The sequence below is a fragment of the Triturus cristatus genome, chromosome 4_1 (assembly GCF_964204655.1).
Source record: "Triturus cristatus chromosome 4_1, aTriCri1.1, whole genome shotgun sequence".
Taxonomy (NCBI): domain Eukaryota; kingdom Metazoa; phylum Chordata; class Amphibia; order Caudata; family Salamandridae; genus Triturus; species Triturus cristatus.
The window spans coordinates 51,675,623-51,693,799 of record NC_140585.1 but is presented as its reverse complement, the minus strand read 5'-3'; the positions used below and the strand labels follow the sequence as shown (position 1 = coordinate 51,693,799).

The window sequence follows — 18,177 nt, the reverse complement described above, 5'->3', positions numbered from 1 at the left end:
CTACATATTCTCCATTGAAAACACAAACATGTATAGCACAAATATGAGCCACTTCATCGGCATAGTTGTTCCCCTTTCTTACAGAGTCCTCTCCTCTCCCATGGGCTGCACATTTTACCACTGCGATCTGTTTAGGTTTCTGCAAAGCCTCCAACAATTGGTGTACATATCACCCTCTGGCTCTGTAATTTTGTGCCAATTTTCTAACCGCACTATGGTATGTAATCCTACATTTGTTGCCATATAATGTGCCGGGGTTTCCTCTGGTGGCGCTTCTTCTCCTACTCGAGTCACTACCCCTGTGTCACCTCTACAAAAATCCTGCAACACCTTAAAACATCTCATTATAAAAATCAATTATTTGCAACCCAAATGTCAATATTGGACTTCGAACGAACTTCGACCAATCCCAGTGCGGCGTTACGCCAACCGACCTATCCCAGCGCAGCGCACACTGACATGCTCACTCCATGCAGCGGCTCACCTGCCTTTACAATTTCAACTCGTACACTCGCTCACACTGCCAGTAACTGTATATCTAAACTTATTAAACCAAGTAACTGCTCATACACAGCCACAATAACTTACAGTTACACAAAACAAATAATTGTCTGTCTACTAAAAGATCGATAGAACACTCTCACAAGAACGTTCGTCCGCTGTGACCCCGACCTGCGTTGATCACTCAATCGCCATAGCCCACCCCCGGTACCTGAGGCTTTCTACCGCGACTTACTCCTGCATGCACACAAAGTTCCCTGTCACAAATGGATCATTGATAGCGCTTCACAACACCCACATTTTTGATCAGACAATTACAAATACAAAACTATCCCAGGATCTTGGACTTCTCTTGCGTCCACTAACCAAACTTCCTGATCTGCACATGTCCAGACCAGTAAACCGATAAACCCACAATCACACAACTAGCATTCCAACTTCGCAAAACATCACATTATTAAGTCATCACCGCAATCTAACACACCACACCGATTCATACTGACGCTACCACTGTTTCCGCCGCACTGTCAGCATCCGCCGACCTACATCACCTTTGCCGTCTTTTGCTCCGTCCCAAGCTCCATTATTCTTCTAATCCTACTCTAATTTCTCTTTTCTCCCCACACTTTTAGAAGCAAACCATCCTCTGCTACTATTTGATTACGCCAAATTGGTCTTCCCTAATTGTTCTACTAAGTTACGACTGATGAGCTTTTATTTGCTTGCTAAAAGTGGTGGAGGGGAGTAAAACAAGTCATGGTTATACTTTCAAATGTAGTCATACTCTAAAGGACCACAGACTCCGAATTCCAATGTGGTGGATTTATTATAAGGCCAAAATAATTGGATATACACACATCTGAGTACAAGTGTATTCAGACACATGAAAATCAATACAGAGCTAATTTTACGAATATAATTCATCCGGCATAAAAGGCATAATATGATGAACTCCAAAATCAATTCACAGCAAAGAATAGAGGCTGCATCGAGTTCTCTTTTCATCTGGGAGGAAAACAAAACAAAGAAAAATATCTTTCCCTACACTGCTCTAAATGAGGGTCCTACCCATTTCTCTTATATCATTCCCCAGAGGTGTTAGCACGTGTTGACTTCCTAAGAACTACTCACGTCAAATGGGTTTCTTAGCTTAAGGCTATGGAGCTCGCTCTAAGATGCTCCTTCTCCTCCGAGAATCAGCAGAAGTCTCTAGTCTTTGTCCCTGCGCATCATATTAAAAACAGACAAAGTTCAGCCCCCAATGAATCATGTGTTAAACCTCTCTATTGTATAATTTCAGTAACTTTAATTAATTCTTCGTCGACTTCCGGTGGCCTTGGTTCCCAGACAGGCCAACACGAAAGGAGTCCTCCCTTCTCGCCTTCCAGTCTTCTTCAAAAACATTCCGGGTATCTCCTTAAATCGAAGAATAACGAGGCTGAATTCCTGCACCTGCAGTAGGATGAGAACATGCTACTTTCGAGTACAAAAGAGATTCATTTAATTAATGTTTTGAGCAGCCAAGGAGAATCGAAACTGTCACCAACTTTACAAATTGGGCCTACGATTCAGGCAACTTAAACTAAACATGGTTACATTGCACGAATATAACTTCATCCTGCACATTGCATATACAGGAATTATGAATGATTCTAATACATGTAAAATCCTACTTGAATATGCACACTACATTTAAATGTGAAGATAACGTTGATTAAATGCATCTTAATATTCATAAAACACTTCAAACGATAGAAATACATGCAAGTGCGTTTCAACCATAAGTATAGCGCACCCATACAGTTTAGAGTGCTGTAAGCGCTCTATCGCCATCTGGATGAATCACCCCTCGCAGTTCTCTACCTCTGTTACTGAAATCTAACGCGCTATCAAGATAAGAAAAGAATGAGTCTATTTTATATCTTTTGCCTTTTCTTGTATTTCCCTTTCATTGGTCATGCGGTCTTACGCTAGCATGGACTTCCCAATGACATTCTATGCATGCTCGTTTCGGGTACAATGACGATAAGAATTCCATTTCTTGTGCATTGCTGCCCCCTTGTGATTTCTTTTATATTTTCTTTTTATTCCCATTCAATCATGAACTACCTCAGGTCATGTCTGGTTACAAGATTAATAGAATCTATGGGAAGGTTCGGACTAACCACTGACTGTAAGTTTGGCGTTGCCAATGCAGTCTTTATTGTCTGTTGAGCATCGCACAGAAGATTTACTTTCCCGTTCCTGGACCGGGGATGCCAATATTGGAGCTGAAAATCGAATAAACATCCGTGAAAGCACATGATAAACATAGGACGTGTCCAGCAGCAAATTGCGAGTCAAGGGCCCGCTAAAAAGGATAAAAGTTCGTTTTGCGGCCCAGAGGGGTGGGGAGGGCGAGCATGAGAGGCGCAGAGGGGGGAGGCGGGGGGGGGGCAATGCTGTCGAGCAGGGGGTGCGGTAGGGAAGTGAAGAGACAACAGTAACAGGGGTGAACATGAAAAGAAATGAAACAGACGGGGAAGCAGTGGAAGAACTATGGGGGGGGGGGGGGGAGATGACAGCGGGGGGAGAGGTTGGGGGGTGAGCAGCACGCGACGAAGAGAGCATGACAACACCCGCAGCCCACGGAGTGAGTACTCGAATAACAGCAACGAGCAGCTGCCCCGCCCTCCAAGAAATGATTTTTTTAAGGATGTGATGAGAGGGTGGGGGAGTGACAGATGTGTGGGAGTGGGGTGGGGGTGGAAGTGAAGTGGTCATTGGGGGGAGATAGAGACTGGCGGGGCAGCAGCGGGGGATCATGAGGCGGGGGGGGGGGGGGGGCTAGATATTGAGGAAAAATACCAGGACGAGGAAGCGATGAGGAGACGCAATGGAGGAGCTGAGATCAGGGGGGGCGGCATCGACAGGGAGAGGGCAGGGAAGGGACAGTGCTAGAGGAGGGACGCAGAGCACGGCGGGAGAGCAAATGCAAATGTACTTTCATGGCGTGTTAAACACAAAAGCAGCGCATTGGATGTGAGCAGTGGAAGAGTTCAAGTCATCCAATCAAACATATGGTATCGAAACTGTTCTGGAGGAGAGGGGCAAACACAGAAACCGAAAGAAAGTCATCGAGGAAGGAGCTAGCAGATTATTGTGACAAGGAATCCAACCAATGGTGAGCAGTGGGCGGGCTGTACGCCCTCTGTAAGTTTGTGGCATGATCCACAAGAGGTCTTTCCGCAACAAACGTCTTAAAGGTGCCCGTAGCAAGACCTAAAAACATAGCCGTGCCCGTTGAGCACTAAGAATTGTTCTCCGCTGCAGATTCTACCCCGGGTACTTTCTGTAAGACGGGGCACGCCTCCTTGCCTCGGTTCTCCTTGGAAATGGTAATGGGTACCTTGGTGCAGACACAGACTTCAGTCCCATCCTAGTAAGACACTGGTGTGGTTTCCCAGAGGTGAAAGTCCTGTTTCCTTAATGGGACCCTACAAAGGAGTGTTTCCAGGGAGCTCCCTGGGACCAGAGGCGTCCGCGCCCGCCAGTCGTGTGCTCCCCTGCGGGGATGGTTGGCTGTCCGCATCCGATGGGTTTATTCACAGGCTTTGTTAAAAGCACGAGCCATTCGCATCAGAGAAGGCGTCAGTCCCAGGGCAAGGGCTCGTCCAGAGAGTGAGCCAAAGGGAGGGCCCTAGAAGCTCTCATAGTCAATTTCACAAATCCTTCCTCCTCCCTCACTTTTTACTTCCACCCTCATCATCTTTCACTCTTTTCTCATTGTCTCCTCACTCCTCTGTCATCTCCTTCCCATCTGTGCTCTCACTGTCACCACTGCACCTCCTTTCTCTCCCTTCTTTCCTCCCCTAACTCTGCACATCTTTCTGATCCTTCCAGATTTCTTCGGCCAGACATGGGGAAGAAGTCCAAGTACAAAACCACCGTGAGGAAGAAGACCCTGAACCCTGAGTTTAATGAGGTAAGCGGGTGGGTTTCATTCATGTAGATCCAGGACTGGCCTCACTCCAAGAGCTGCCGAAGACTCAGATCTTCATGTCACAGGAACGGCCTCACTCCGAGAGCTGCCGAAGCCTCAGATCTTCATGTCACAGGCATGGCCTCACTCCGAGTGCTGCTGAAGCCGCAGACCTTCATGTCACAGGAATGGCCTCACTTCAAGGGCTGCCGAAGCTTCGGACCTTCATGTCACAGGAATGGCCTCACTCCAAGGGCTGCCGAAGCTTCAGATCTTCATGTCACAGGAAAGCCCTCACTTCAAGGCCTGCCTAAGCTTCGGACCTTCATGTCACAGGAACGGCCTCACTTCAAGGCCTGCCTAAGCTTCGGACCTTCATGTCACAGGAACGGCCTCACTTCAAGGGCTGCCGAAGCTTCGGACCTTCATGCCACAGGAACGGCCTCCCTTCAAGGCCTGCCTAAGCTTCGGACCTTCATGTCACAGGAACGGCCTCACTTCAAGGCCTGCCGAAGCTTTGGACCTTCATGTCACAGGAAAGCCCTCACTTCAAGGCCTGCCTAAGCTTCGGACCTTCATGTCACAGGAACGGCCTCACTTCAAGGCCTGCCTAAGCTTCGGACCTTCATGTCACAGGAATGGCCTCACTCCAAGGGCTGCCGAAGCTACGGAGCTTCATGTCACAGGAACGGCCTCACTTCAAGGCCTGTCTAAGCTTCGGACCTTCATGTCAAAGGAATGGCCTCACTCCAAGGGCTGCCGAAGCTTCAGATCTTCATGTCACAGGAATGGCCTCTCTCCAAGGGCTGCCGAAGCTTCAGATCCTAATGTCACAGGAACGGCCTCACTTCAAGGCCTGCCGAAGCTTCAGACCTTCATGTCACTAGAACGCCCTCACTTCAAGGCCTGCCTAAGCTTCGGACCTTCATGTCACAGGAATGGCCTCACTCCAAGAGCTGCAGAAGCTTCAGACCTTCATGTCACAGGAATGGCCATACTCCAAAAGCTGCCGAAGCTTCAAATCCTAATGTCACAGGAACGGCCTCACTTCAAGGCCTGCCAAAGCTTCAGATCCCTATGTCACAGGAATTGCCTCACTCCAAGTGCTGCTGAAGCTTCATATATTCATGTCACAGGAATTGCCTCACTTCGTGTGCTACTGAAGCTTCAGACCTTCATGTCACAAGAATGGCCTCACTCCAAGAGCTGTGGAAGCTTCAGATCCTAATGTCACAGGAATGGCCTCACTCCGAGTGCTGTCGAAAATTCAGATCTTTATGTCATAGGAATGGCCTCACTCTGTGTGCTGCCGAAGGCTCAGATCTTCATGTCACAGGAATGGCCTCACTCCCAGTGCTGCCAAAGATTCAGAAATGTCAAAGGAAAGGCCTCACTCCGAGGGCTGCTCAAGCTCCAGATCTTCATGTCACAGGAATGGCTTCACTCCGAGTGCTGCCGAAGCTTCAGATCTTCATGTCACAGGAATGGCTTCACTCCGAGTGCTGCCGAAGCTTCAGATCTTCATGTCACAGGAATGGCCTCACTTCGTGTGCTACTGAAGCTTCAGACCTTCATCTCACAAGAATGGCCTCACTCCAAGAGCTGTGGAAGCTTCAGATCCTAATGTCACAGGAATGGCCTCACTCCGAGTGCTGTCGAAAACTCAGATCTTTATGTCATAGGAATGGCCTCACTCTGTGTGCTGCCGAAGGCTCAGATCTTCATGTCACAGGAATGGCCTCACTCCCAGTGCTGCCAAAGATTCAGAAATGTCAAAGGAAAGGCCTCACTCCGAGGGCTGCTCAAGCTCCAGATCTTCATGTCACAGGAATGGCTTCACTCCGAGTGCTGCCGAAGCTTCAGATCTTCATGTCACAGGAATTGCCTCACTCCAAGTGCTGCTGAAGCTTCATATCTTCATGTCACAGTGCTGCCAAAGCCTCAGATCTTCATGTCACAGGAATGGCCTCACTCCGTGTGCTGCCAAAGCTTTATATCTTCATGTCACAGTGCTGCCGAAGCCTCAGATCTTCATGTAACACGAATGGCCTCACTCCGAGTGCTGCTGAAGATTCAGATCTTCTTGTAATAGGAATGTCCTCACTCCGAGTGCTGCCGAAGCCTCAGATCTTCATGTCACAGGAATAGCCTCCCTCCATGGGCTGCCGAAGCTTCAGATATTCATGTCACAAGAATGGTCTCACACCGAGGGCTGCCGACGTTTAGAGTTCTGCATGTCACAGGAATGGCCTCACTCCGAGTGCGGCTGAAGGTTCATATTTTCCTATCACAGGAAGGCCTCATGCATATCAAAGCAATGGCCTCACCCCAAGGGCAGCGAAAGCTTCAGATCTTCATGTCACAAGAATGGCCTCACTCCGAGAGCTGCCGAAGCTTCAGATCTTTATGTCACAGGAATGGCCTCACTCCGAGGGCTGCAGAAGCTTCAGATCTTCATGTCACAGGAATGGCCTCACTCCGAGGGCTGCGGAAGCTTCAGATCTTCAACTCTTCCTTCCTGCACAAAAACAATCCTGCCTACGACACAGCATGGCGCAAGGATGCCTGCATTGGCGCTAGGCAGTCTAAAGTGCAGTGCACCAGCGCAAGGAGAGAGCAATGCGCCATGTCACGACAGATATAGTGCAGTCCTGCCCTTTCATGCCGCATGTGAAAAAATTATAAATATGGTCAAGGTGGCATGGTGAGAAAAAAATATGCAATAGAATGTTTCCCAAAATAATTAGCAGTGGCATAGATTAATTCAAGCATTCACCGCTCCCTTTTATAGTTTTCCTCTGTGTTTTGTCATGGCGTCTTTACCATCACATATTACGGGTGTGTGTCGGTGCGCTGCCTTTCTTCCTGTCTAGCTCAGTGATGTCATTATTTGCCATGATGTATGACAGTCTCTCAGTTTTTTCTTTCTTGTAATATTTGTGTCTCTGGCGTCGTCACATCTTGAGTGTGTGGGGGTCTTTCAACTTGTCTTTATGTATATTTCCTCTTCTGCGCCATACATGACTTCCTCGCTGTAATATCTTATGGTATGACTTCCTCCCAGCCATCCTCTTTCACTTCTCACCCCGTCTGATTACACCTTGTCTCTGGTGACCCCGCCCACGCCTCTGTGGCTGCTAGTTGAATCCATTCATACTGCGGTAAAGTGCGTCACTCGTGTTCACTTGGCACTCACCTGCTCACTCACTGCTCTCACCCGCAGGAGTTCTTCTACGAGATCCGCCAGGAGGAGTTGGCCAAGAAGACGCTGTTTGTGTCTGTGTGGGACTACGACCTGGGCATGTCCAACGACTTCATAGGTGAGCTTACCCTACAGTGCTTAGGGGCTGAGTCGGGCAGGCTTCAAGGTACTCGATGCGCCATACACTAAGACAGGTAAAGGGGTGGGCCAAATGAAAGGGGTATGCAAATGTCAGGAGATTCAGGCAGGCCAGTACTCTAAGAAGCCGATAGGATTGTGGGTAGGATTAACATGCCGCCTTTCTGGACAAAACGGCTTCTGCCCACTTCCTCCTTCATCTGCCCCCTCAGACTTTTAGCCTTCCCCGTTTCTAGGCCCGCCCTGTTGGTTCTGTGTGATAGTGGTGAAGACCAGCATGAAGAATTACTTTTGGACACATTTATGCTGAAAATGTATTTAATTTGGGGGGCTACCCCTGTTCCTACTCTTTCCCAGATACTCACACCTTATTTTCTGTCTGTGGGTGGGTTTCAAGCCTGACTTTCTTTCTATACTCAACAGTCACTGCCAGTGTGCTCTGGAGCTCATCCCTGGTGCCAATGCATCCATTCACACTTCTAGCTGCTATAGGTCAAGTCTCAACATTTGAAATATAAAGTGTCAGGACACACTGCAGCAATGGTTGAAGTGCCTGTGAATCCCTCTGCAGCAGACACAGTAAAGCACTATGGTCAGCCTTTGCACTTTAGGCAGAAACAATTGCTTCAACGTGGCATTTGGCTATTTGTTTCATTATTTGATTATGTCATTTATGTTTTTCCAGTACACTTTTGTTTGTTATGGTTGCTGAGTGGCTGCCTGCCCACCCCAGTGAGCTCCTCCCTGATCAGGCTCTTTGGTTTCTGTTTCTTTCCACAGGGGGGATCCAGCTGGGGATAAACTCCAAGGGGGATCAGCTGAGGCACTGGTTCCAGTGTCTGAAGAACAAGGATCAGCCTGTGGAGCAGTGGCATGCCTTGACCAATGACAATGCAGAGCTCAGCGACTGACCTATGGTAATGTTTCTCAAAGACAGTGGCAGCCATCTTAGGGCCAGGCACATGGGGACTAACATACATTAGAGAATTAATCTGCGCTGCACATAGAAGGCACAGAGGAAGCTAACATTTGAGACCAAACCACACTGACCAGGGGAGAACAACTACATATTAGAGATTTACCCTGAGTCCATATAGGAGGCTAACTCTTTCTGCCTATTGGTGACCATCTCACTGTAATACATTTTCTGGATTGCCCAGAACATGTCCCAGGATAGGCTCTCTAGACCCCGTGACCAACACCCTGTAACTCATGGTTCAGTATCTGAGTGAGATGCTTTAGGCTCAATTTTATGAGATATCACAGGGATGATTAGTGAAACCCAAACCCTCTTTCATAATTGAAAGGCACACTCAAGAACACTAGGAAATAATGGATGTATCATAAAGGATGATTTTATAATCAAAAAGGTATCTAGTGCACACAGTAACTGCAATAAAAATGAACAGAATAGTAGCTGCAACGTTTACCAGCAGGAGGGAGAGCAAAAAATACTGCAACATTTTGGTGAATTGTTAAATCTTTAAGTCGATATTTACAATTCCACTGTTATCTTTGGGGCGAACTAAACTAACCTTAGCACCAGAGGAAGAAGCAAATGTGGGTTTCAAAGATGGATCACACCAGCACACCTGTATGAACATGAGACTAATGTCCAATGGTGTAGCCTCTGTGTTGACAGGTAGGCTGATAAGCCCTCAAGCGAGGGTTACATTTGCCTCCTGTTAGTCTTCAGCAGGCGTAGCATGGCCGGTCCCAGTTTTCTGGCACGAAGCTCCTCTCTAACCCATCACACTCTGCTCTTAGCTTATATAATATTATCTTGTCATTGTTGAACTTTTTCGACTAAACAATTACGAGATAAAGCCCCTGGTAACCTTTTAACAATAGATGTGCATTCTATCTTTCTTACGTGCATCTAAATAATCAACATATGTAACTCAGAAAAGAGGACTACTGAGGAAAAAATATTCATGGTAAAAACTGCCCATGCAGACATATCACATACACATGGCATATCAACTCTTTTGGCATATAAGCTAGTTTTAATGCACGTTGAGACTACTCTTACTGGACGTGGGAGACGTACTGCAGATGTTAGACTAACTTTTGCTGTCTGATTACAGCATGTGATGAAGCATCTGTTACTGGACAGCGGTGAATATCACTACACGTGGGAAACCAACTCTTACTGCACATTGAAGACTAACTCTCCATGCACATAGCTGAACATTGAGTGTACCTGGGGGACTAACTCTACTGCACAAGGACGACTTCCTGCACAACTCCTACTGCATGTGGGAAACCAACTCATACTGCACATGAAAGTCTAACACTCCATGTTGGATACTAACTCACTTTAAACAGGAGACTAACTTTCTGGCTCAATAGAGAGTCATCTCTGACGTAGGACAGTGAGGATCTCAGCCCTTGGTGGGTGAATCCCAAGAATTATTGAGGAGTAGGTGAAGGCCCTGGACTCCATATCCCATGCACCCATGTAGGTGACACTGCTATCACTTAAGAAATCGATAAGGGACATGCAGATTAGTTCACAACTTCCAATTAATGTAAACTGTGTGCGCTGTCTGTCACCTATGTTTCCAACATCACGCTATTAGGCACTGAGACCCAAGACTATATAAGACTATCTCGCTAGAAAGTTACGCACGACAACAAAACGTTTATCAGTGCTCATCGCAAGTACAACGCGCTTCCACTTAAGTGATCACCAAAGTGTAGCATGCTAACCGTTCATTAATTACTACTGTTCAGGAAGGGGTTAGGCAAGGGTAGATGTATGAGGGTGTAGGTGAGGCTAGATGTACTAGGGTATATGTAGAGCTAAAGGTATGATGACATAGTTGGATATACATGCGAGGGGAGATGTATTAGGGTATAGGTAGGGATGTGGGTGATATAGAGGTTCAAGAGTATATGTGGGGCAGACATACTAGGATAGGCGAAAAGTACTAGGTTCTATTTAGAGATAAAGGTACAATGTTATAGATGGCTACACAGACGAGGGTAGATAGACCAGGGTATACATAGGGGTATTTTCCACAGACTTATTTGAGAACGGCTACAGCAAAAACAGCTGATCGGAATTACACCAAATTTGTTAGGAAGCTAGATCTTGGTCCGCAGATTGTGCTTTTTGTGACTTATTGTAAATCCATTTAGTATTTTTGAAAAATGAAGGTAAAAAAATATAGACATCTGGATGGTTAGGTCCACAAGAGGCTTGGGAGACTCTCGCAGTTTAAAAATAGAGTGTTCTGATTGGCCCAGGGAACTTCTTTTCCCTTGGGCCATCTCTCTTCTGTGGGAGCCAGACTCCTGCGGGAGCGAGTGCTCTGGCTGCCAGCAACATGGGAAAAATGTTGCTGGCAGCCATTACAGGACTCAGGACTTAGTCCCCTATCCTGAACATGTAAAAAACAAATACAAAATAATGGGGTAGAGTAGAGATACCCTGAACCCTTAGGCCCCATTGGGAGGGGGGACACAGAGGGATCGGGGCCAAATCGAAAATAAATTACCCAAAATTGCCATGATCCCGCTAGACTACCGGGGGCAGGAGTTGTCTCCACACTTTGAAGAGGCCTCTGTCTTCTTCTTCCCTTCACAGGGATCTGGTTCACTTCATGGGGCCTCAGGAATGTTCCTGCAGACACAGCTCTGCCTGGCAGTCTCTATCCATCCTCCATCTTCTGGACCACTCACACACCAGAGATCCAAAATGGAGTCTTGCCCCCTTAGAGTTTACCCTTAGTAAATCTGGCAATGCACCAACATCCATGGGTGGATGCTTGGGGGCACCCATGGTCCACCCACGGAACGCCTTCCCAACGTCGAGTAACGTGAGGCAGCAATTTTGCTGCCTTGCGTTACACTGGATTTACTAAGCCACGCAGAGCCATGTGTGGCTTACTTAGTTTCACTTAGGCCCTTGAATTGCCTTGCATCACCCAGAGTGACACAACTCCAGTCCAAGGGCCTAGTCAATCTGGGCCACATTCTCTCCCCATGTCCAGTGCAACCTGCCCAGGACCCTTACCCTCACATTCCACTGGCAGCTGGTCTTAAAATCAAAGGTCAGAAAGTGAAACACTGAGGGGTTTTATTGGTTAGAACTTCTTTTCCTAACAGCTGGGCCTTTTCCACGCACCACCACTTTGCGATCCGACTGTGAGCTGGACCAGTGAAGAATGCGTAGATCACTTTAGAAAGGGCCGAAGCCTTCGCTGCACTCAGGCTCTACTGGTGCCTGTGCTATTGGCATGGCACTGTTGGGGTATCTCACGCTGCTCGCGACCTGTAGTACTAACAGGGCACATCTGCGGCGGTCCACACTAGCTGTGTCGTACTGTACCATGGCACTCGGCGCAACATGTTCTTAAGCAACCATTAACGCATCTCTTCTTTTTCTCACAGGCAGGAGATAGAGCGCATATCTCTGGGCTGGAATCAGAAGGGATGACGCCCATCTGCCCACAGGATTACCAATCCCAGTCACCCACCTGAGGGCCCAGATAAAGCCCTCGCCCCTGTAAGCACAGAAACCTCTGCCTTGGATCTGAGCCATGTCCACACCCCGACCTGTCCTCTCCACATTGGCACTGCAGCCAGCTCACATCAAGTCCAAGGTGGCAGAACCCCTGATTCCCCATGGGCATCAGTATGTGGCTTTGCAGAGTGAGACTGTACAATGTGGGTTGAACAGGTGGAACTTGTGATGCTGTTAAACCACTTGTCAAACGGTCACTTGGCCGGAAGGCCACCAGGAAACCGATGGACCGCAAGGCATGGGGGGAGGGGAAGAATCCCTCCCAGAACAATGCCAGGAGACTTCCATTGCAAGCTACAACTTCACATTCTAGATTCAGAAACAAAAGAGAAATGGAAATGCAAAGGACAACTCTCATTTCTATCTTGTACATTCTGAATATAATACACCAGCACTTCATGAACGAAGACATCTTTGGACTTGCACTGATTCTATGTTTGTGGTCAGACTAAGGTTATCCAAGGTTTATAGGTAGGCTCCCGAGGATGATGACGGTGGCCAACGCTTATAAGCAGTCAACGACACGTGATCCGGTTAGCCACGGTTCATGAACAGGTGACCACGGATAATCCCTATTAGCCAAGGTTTGGACAGTTGACCAGCAATGATCCAGCGGATCACAGATGAGCCTTCTTTTTTCACAACACCTTTGGGGTATTTCCATGGACGGTTTGATGACGCCCCCGGGTCATGTGGTCAGTAGGACATTCCGCAGTGGCCATTTCTTATTATTGTAGTTTTTTCTGTCTGCCACCGACACCGTTATTTTCTCGCTGCCCAGGCATCAGCCCAAACAGTTACTTATACTTTCTGGTGTGAGATGGGTAATTCAAAATGCTGTCCACCGTAGAATGGAAAGGAGTTTGAACAAAGGTCAAAATGTACACAATTTAATCGTATTTTCAATTTCTTTATTTCTAAATTAGATGGTGGCAATGTACAAAAATGCTGCAGGGGCACAGTGAACAAATGCAGAAGTGAAATAAAAGTGTAAAAGTGCAATAATTATGTACATTTAAGAACACAGACTCACAATGATACAGAGGAGACACAGCTGTATGAATGTAATCTGACTGTATTGAAGTACAGTTTGGGACCAGTCCAAATCAGAAAGCGATGTCTTCCTCAGGACAGATAAAAGTCAAAAGCTACCAAAAGGTTCGGGCAGATAGAAAAACACCTCCCTGATCTTTGAGAGCTGACATCCCAGCGGCAGAGGCTTGGTTCATTCTTGATTGTCTGTTATTGATGAACTATGAGGCATATTTATCAATCTTTCATGCGGCACAACACAGCGAGCCACATTGCTGCGCGGCGTTAAAGGGCAGGGATGCACTGTATTTACCATTATAAGGCGCATGCCTGTCGTTTCCTAGAGCTGGCTCACTTTTGGCTGCCGAGCACCAAACAGGCCCCCTTGCAGCATGTTGCAAGAGGGCCTGTGTTGTATGCAGGATACTTTTTACGTAGGAAGGGACACTTTCCTGCACAAAAACAATCCGGAGAGGAATTTTGCCTCTTTCAACGTGTGCTGCATTCTGCACACGTAGAAAGAGGAAAAAACGAGGAGAAATAAAGATATTCCTCCTCGTTACACCTCACCTGGGGAGGCGTAGCATTTTGACGCATGACCAGATCTACCACTAATGGTAAATCTGGGAATGTGCCACAGTCCATGGGTTGATGCACAGGAACAACCACGCTCCACCCATGAAACGCCTCCCCGAGGCAAACTAATGCTGCGCAGTGATTTGCACTGCCTTGTGTTGCTCTATATTTATCAAGCCACGCAGATTAGGTTTTGCGTCACCCTTGTCCCCCGTTGCGTGGAGCAAAGGTGAACCAAAACCTTGATAAATCTGGCCCTATATTCCAATGGGATGTCAGCTCTCCCTATGCTTTGGGAATCACTTGTGACCCTGGCCCCTTGAAGCCCACAGTCCACTGGAACAGAGACTCCACCTTAAATGAAAGGTTGTTCTCCACATCGTGTGATAGGTCTGACTACAAAGGCTTTCAGTCTGCCCTCTTCATCCATTGGTCTGCTGTACTGTCATTCTGATTTTGTTTCCGCCCACTACAGTATAAAGCATGGGACACAGGATGAGTCCACTTCAGCCATTGGCTTATCTGACAGTGATGTCACTCGGCTCTTGCACAGTGTGCACATCCGCACAATAAGTGCCAGGGACAACTAGTGCAATTTGTGCATTAAAAAAATATTTAGCCTTTTAGATCATGCTGATTCCTGGCTGCTTGTATGTCACATGTCTTCATACAAAAACCATTCACAAACAAAATAAACACTGCCATAGGCAAACGGTCTGAAGCTAACGCCAGGCCTATTGGTCTTGTCAACATTTGTTTAAGTGTGTAATGTAGATGTGGTGAAGACAAAGGATATGATGAGCAACCAAGAATAACAGGTTTGTACACAGCATACATTCCGCCTGATAGCCCATGTTTAGAAATAACTTTTCCTTGATGTGGATGCACAAAGGCAACAGTTGGTCTGACACCCAGAACATTTAGTGCAGTTAATGTATGTCTTGAGAGCCCTCCTAATATGACGCCAACCAGAGGCTCCACATCGAAGGGCAAATGTAAACGTTGCATTTGTGCCTCTGGCATAAAGTACAACCCAGGCCATCCATGCTGATGCACAGACGACTGGTGCTCGGCTGTCAGGTAACAGTTACTGCTGCACCAAAGGCATATTGAATCCCGTCAATGCATATGCATTTGCCCTTCTGCGCTTTTTGCTTTGCATTGTTAGCCAGGAAGGTACCAAATCTTCACTGATGCGTGTCATATTGACTTACAAATACTGTAATGTAGCTCTACGTCAACCTGCAGAAGCTCCTGTTTACTTTACGTCATGCAGCGTAATACGCGTGCTTGCTATCTGGAGTGTGAGCATCAGTATATCTTAGATTGAGCAGATCCTGGCCTGCAGCATAGACTACCATGGAGGTTGGCTCAACATGATCACGGATGGATAGGGGGTCATAAGAGCAGCCTTGTAACTTCTCTCAATCTGAAGTGTTACCACATTTACAGAACTGGAGCGGCAAACTATCTTTAACATGGGTAGCTGCCAGTTGGTCTTCTCTTGACACCTCTAAAAAGGAACCCATTTTCCTTGTCCTCAAGGTGTAAGACTCCTCCATGCAAAAGGCTGCACATCAGGCAACAGCATGATGGGGCCATGCTTCATCAGCAGGGGTCATCCTCTTGTGGCCAGTCAGGTTGGTCTTTACTCCAGGCACGGCTCTCCCCCGTACTACAGTGCTTAGATCGTACTCCCGTTCATCCCAAGATTCTGTTTCTCACTCAAGTGGTACTAGTCAAGCAGGTCGCAAATAACGTATTGGCAACTAGGTTTGAAATGTGAGGTCAGTCCTGTGAAAAAACAAAAGATTTTGGAGTAGACGCCTCACCCACATGCCTCACCCACATGCCTCACCCAATATGCATCGAGGCATGCTTCATCATCAGCATCTATCCACACCACGGTAGGTCAGTACCACTCTGTCGGACTCAACCAGAATTGGGAGTTTTTAGATAAATCACTACTGGACTTGGAGCAGGGATTCAGAAAAGTACAAATGTCTTACGGTATACCCAAGGAAATCTCCTTTATTGAGTACCATAGACATGGTTAAAAACTGCTTTGGGTTTATTGTGAGTAACAATGACTCACTTACCCTTATAAAACCCAATATGTTTTGGCCTACATCTAAAGCCCATTTGAGTCTGAGGCCTTCTACTTTATACTATGCATAGGAATGAGGCATAGGGCTCCCACCCAATTTAAAACTTCTATTGGAGAAAATTGTAATTTTGGGTGATTCGGGAGTCATGTGAGTCAAGAAGAAGGCACGCCCCATAGTCCCATATTCGTCAAGGTGGCAGTGCCTACATTTCAAACCTAGCTTCTTCCCGCTAGCCGCCACCTCTCACTCTTCCTTTGTGTGTCATGAGTAGTAATGCAGGTGACTTTCATACAATGTCTCTCATTTCTCTGACAGGCTAATCCAGAACCACCTCCCTTTTGTTAGGAGTAGGAAAGAGGTTATTCTGGAGAAATGGCCATGTCAGAGCTCAACATTTTGAGTTTTCTGCATAAGTAGCATGCTATACAAGTTTTGTAGGATATGGACTCTGGTAGAATTGATGTGAATGGTTCTTTATCTATCAAGGCCAAACAGGGTTGAAATCGGCCTCACATGGCGTAGGTTCGGATTCAGGCAGGTGCTCTGATCTGTTCCCGTTTCAAGTTTGAACTCCAATTCGAGATTGATTTTTTTTTTCAGATCGTATGCTCTTTTCTGTTTGACCCTCTTTTGAGGCTGATCCTTGGTTTGGCAGTGCTCGGCACTCAGCACAAAAGTTCCACCCCCTCCAAGACCCCACCCACCCGTCACACAGTAACTGTTTTTGATAAGTCAACAGATTGCACTGGATGGAACGAGCAGGTCCTGATTGTGGACAGCTTCCTCTTCAGCGCCAACATCACAATGCTGTTTTCCATTCTATTGGTACTGAAATTAACATTTTCATATTACTGTGAGAAAAGGATCCATTGTAGATCTTGCAGTGCAGTGTGGGCTTCTTTGCACGGTGGTCACGGACGAGTCACATGACACCTACAGTCAAAGCATAAGGGGGCTTATTAACACGCCCCTTGTACTGCTGCTACGCCACTTTTTCCTTCAATAAAAGTGATGCACCAGCAGCGTAAGGGGCTTGTAAATAACCCCCAAGAGTTTGAGAGAAACAGGTTGTAATGTTCTGGAACTGACACTAGATGGCAGTATATTGCACAATGTGAATCTGCAGATGACCACTGCAAATGTAAGCGAAACCTCATGCAGGCAATTGTTGAAGTGGTCTCTGGCGCGTATGCAGAGAATGTATAATGTGTTTAGGAATTCAATTTACAGAATGTCTTCTAATTATGTGTATAAAAATGAAATGTACTTTGGGGGAAAAGTTGAAACTAAAGCAGTAAATGTGAAGGGAAATGAAATCCTGGAGTTAAAAAGTGTTTAAAACATCCTATATAGTGTGTGGATTGATCAAAATAGGACTTCTTGACAAGATTCTGTTTTTCCTATTGACATTGTGGAATGTATGCTATTTACAGAGTCAAATCCCAATAATGTTTCAGAAGATGTATATCAGCGGTGTCAACTGGATGGATGTATACTAAAGTACGGATATAAACTATATGGGTCTGTTCCTTATACAGCATCTGAATGATTTAGCAATCGCTTCAGATCAGCTGCTGAGAGCATGTAGCAGCAGCAAAAATATATGTGTCGTGGTAGCAGATTGTACGAATTATTAGCCGTATAAAGCGTACAATGTAGTCAGAGTTTTATGCACCAGGAGCTAAGTAGCCTTTATAAACCAAACTATAGGCAGACACGTCACTCGGAGTGAGTCTTCATGCAAGAGCGAGAGCCCTGTAAATAGTTGGAAATATATTTTATGCATAATGGTATTTTCTAAAAATATTCTTGCAAATAAAGTGTTGCCAACTTACAAAGTGTCTGATCCTTATTTGTCAGGGCAATTTCACACAGAAAAGTAATATAATCTCTTTTCATGAAGGAGCTTTCATCTTAGGGGGCAAAATGTATAGAATTACAAATAAAAAATCAAAAAACTGTATTTAAATAATGGTATGAAAGAAAGTTGTTGCACAGGGAGAAGGGAGCTGCAGAGAAAGATATGGCCAAACAGAGTACATATTGTTATTTAGTCATGTGGGTGTTTTATAGCTGGAGTGTACAAAAAATGAAGACTGAACTCCATGAATTAATCTCATCCAGTAGA

The 18,177-nt window shown here is 46.3% G+C and overlaps 1 protein-coding gene across 1 annotated transcript in view; it reads left to right on the top strand.

Annotated features, from left to right (window-relative positions):
• Nucleotides 1-17,828, top strand: part of LOC146839455 (double C2-like domain-containing protein beta) — a 452,840-nt gene extending 435,012 nt beyond the window's left edge. The window contains exons 8-11 of the mRNA XM_085651504.1: nucleotides 4,384-4,465; nucleotides 7,686-7,782; nucleotides 8,583-8,719; nucleotides 12,201-17,828. Of these exons, the coding sequence (XP_085507630.1) occupies nucleotides 4,384-4,465; nucleotides 7,686-7,782; nucleotides 8,583-8,713 (310 nt within the window). The 3' untranslated portion in view covers nucleotides 8,714-8,719; nucleotides 12,201-17,828. The remainder of the gene's footprint in view (nucleotides 1-4,383; nucleotides 4,466-7,685; nucleotides 7,783-8,582; nucleotides 8,720-12,200) is intronic.
• The last annotated feature ends 349 nt before the right edge of the window (nucleotides 17,829-18,177 follow it).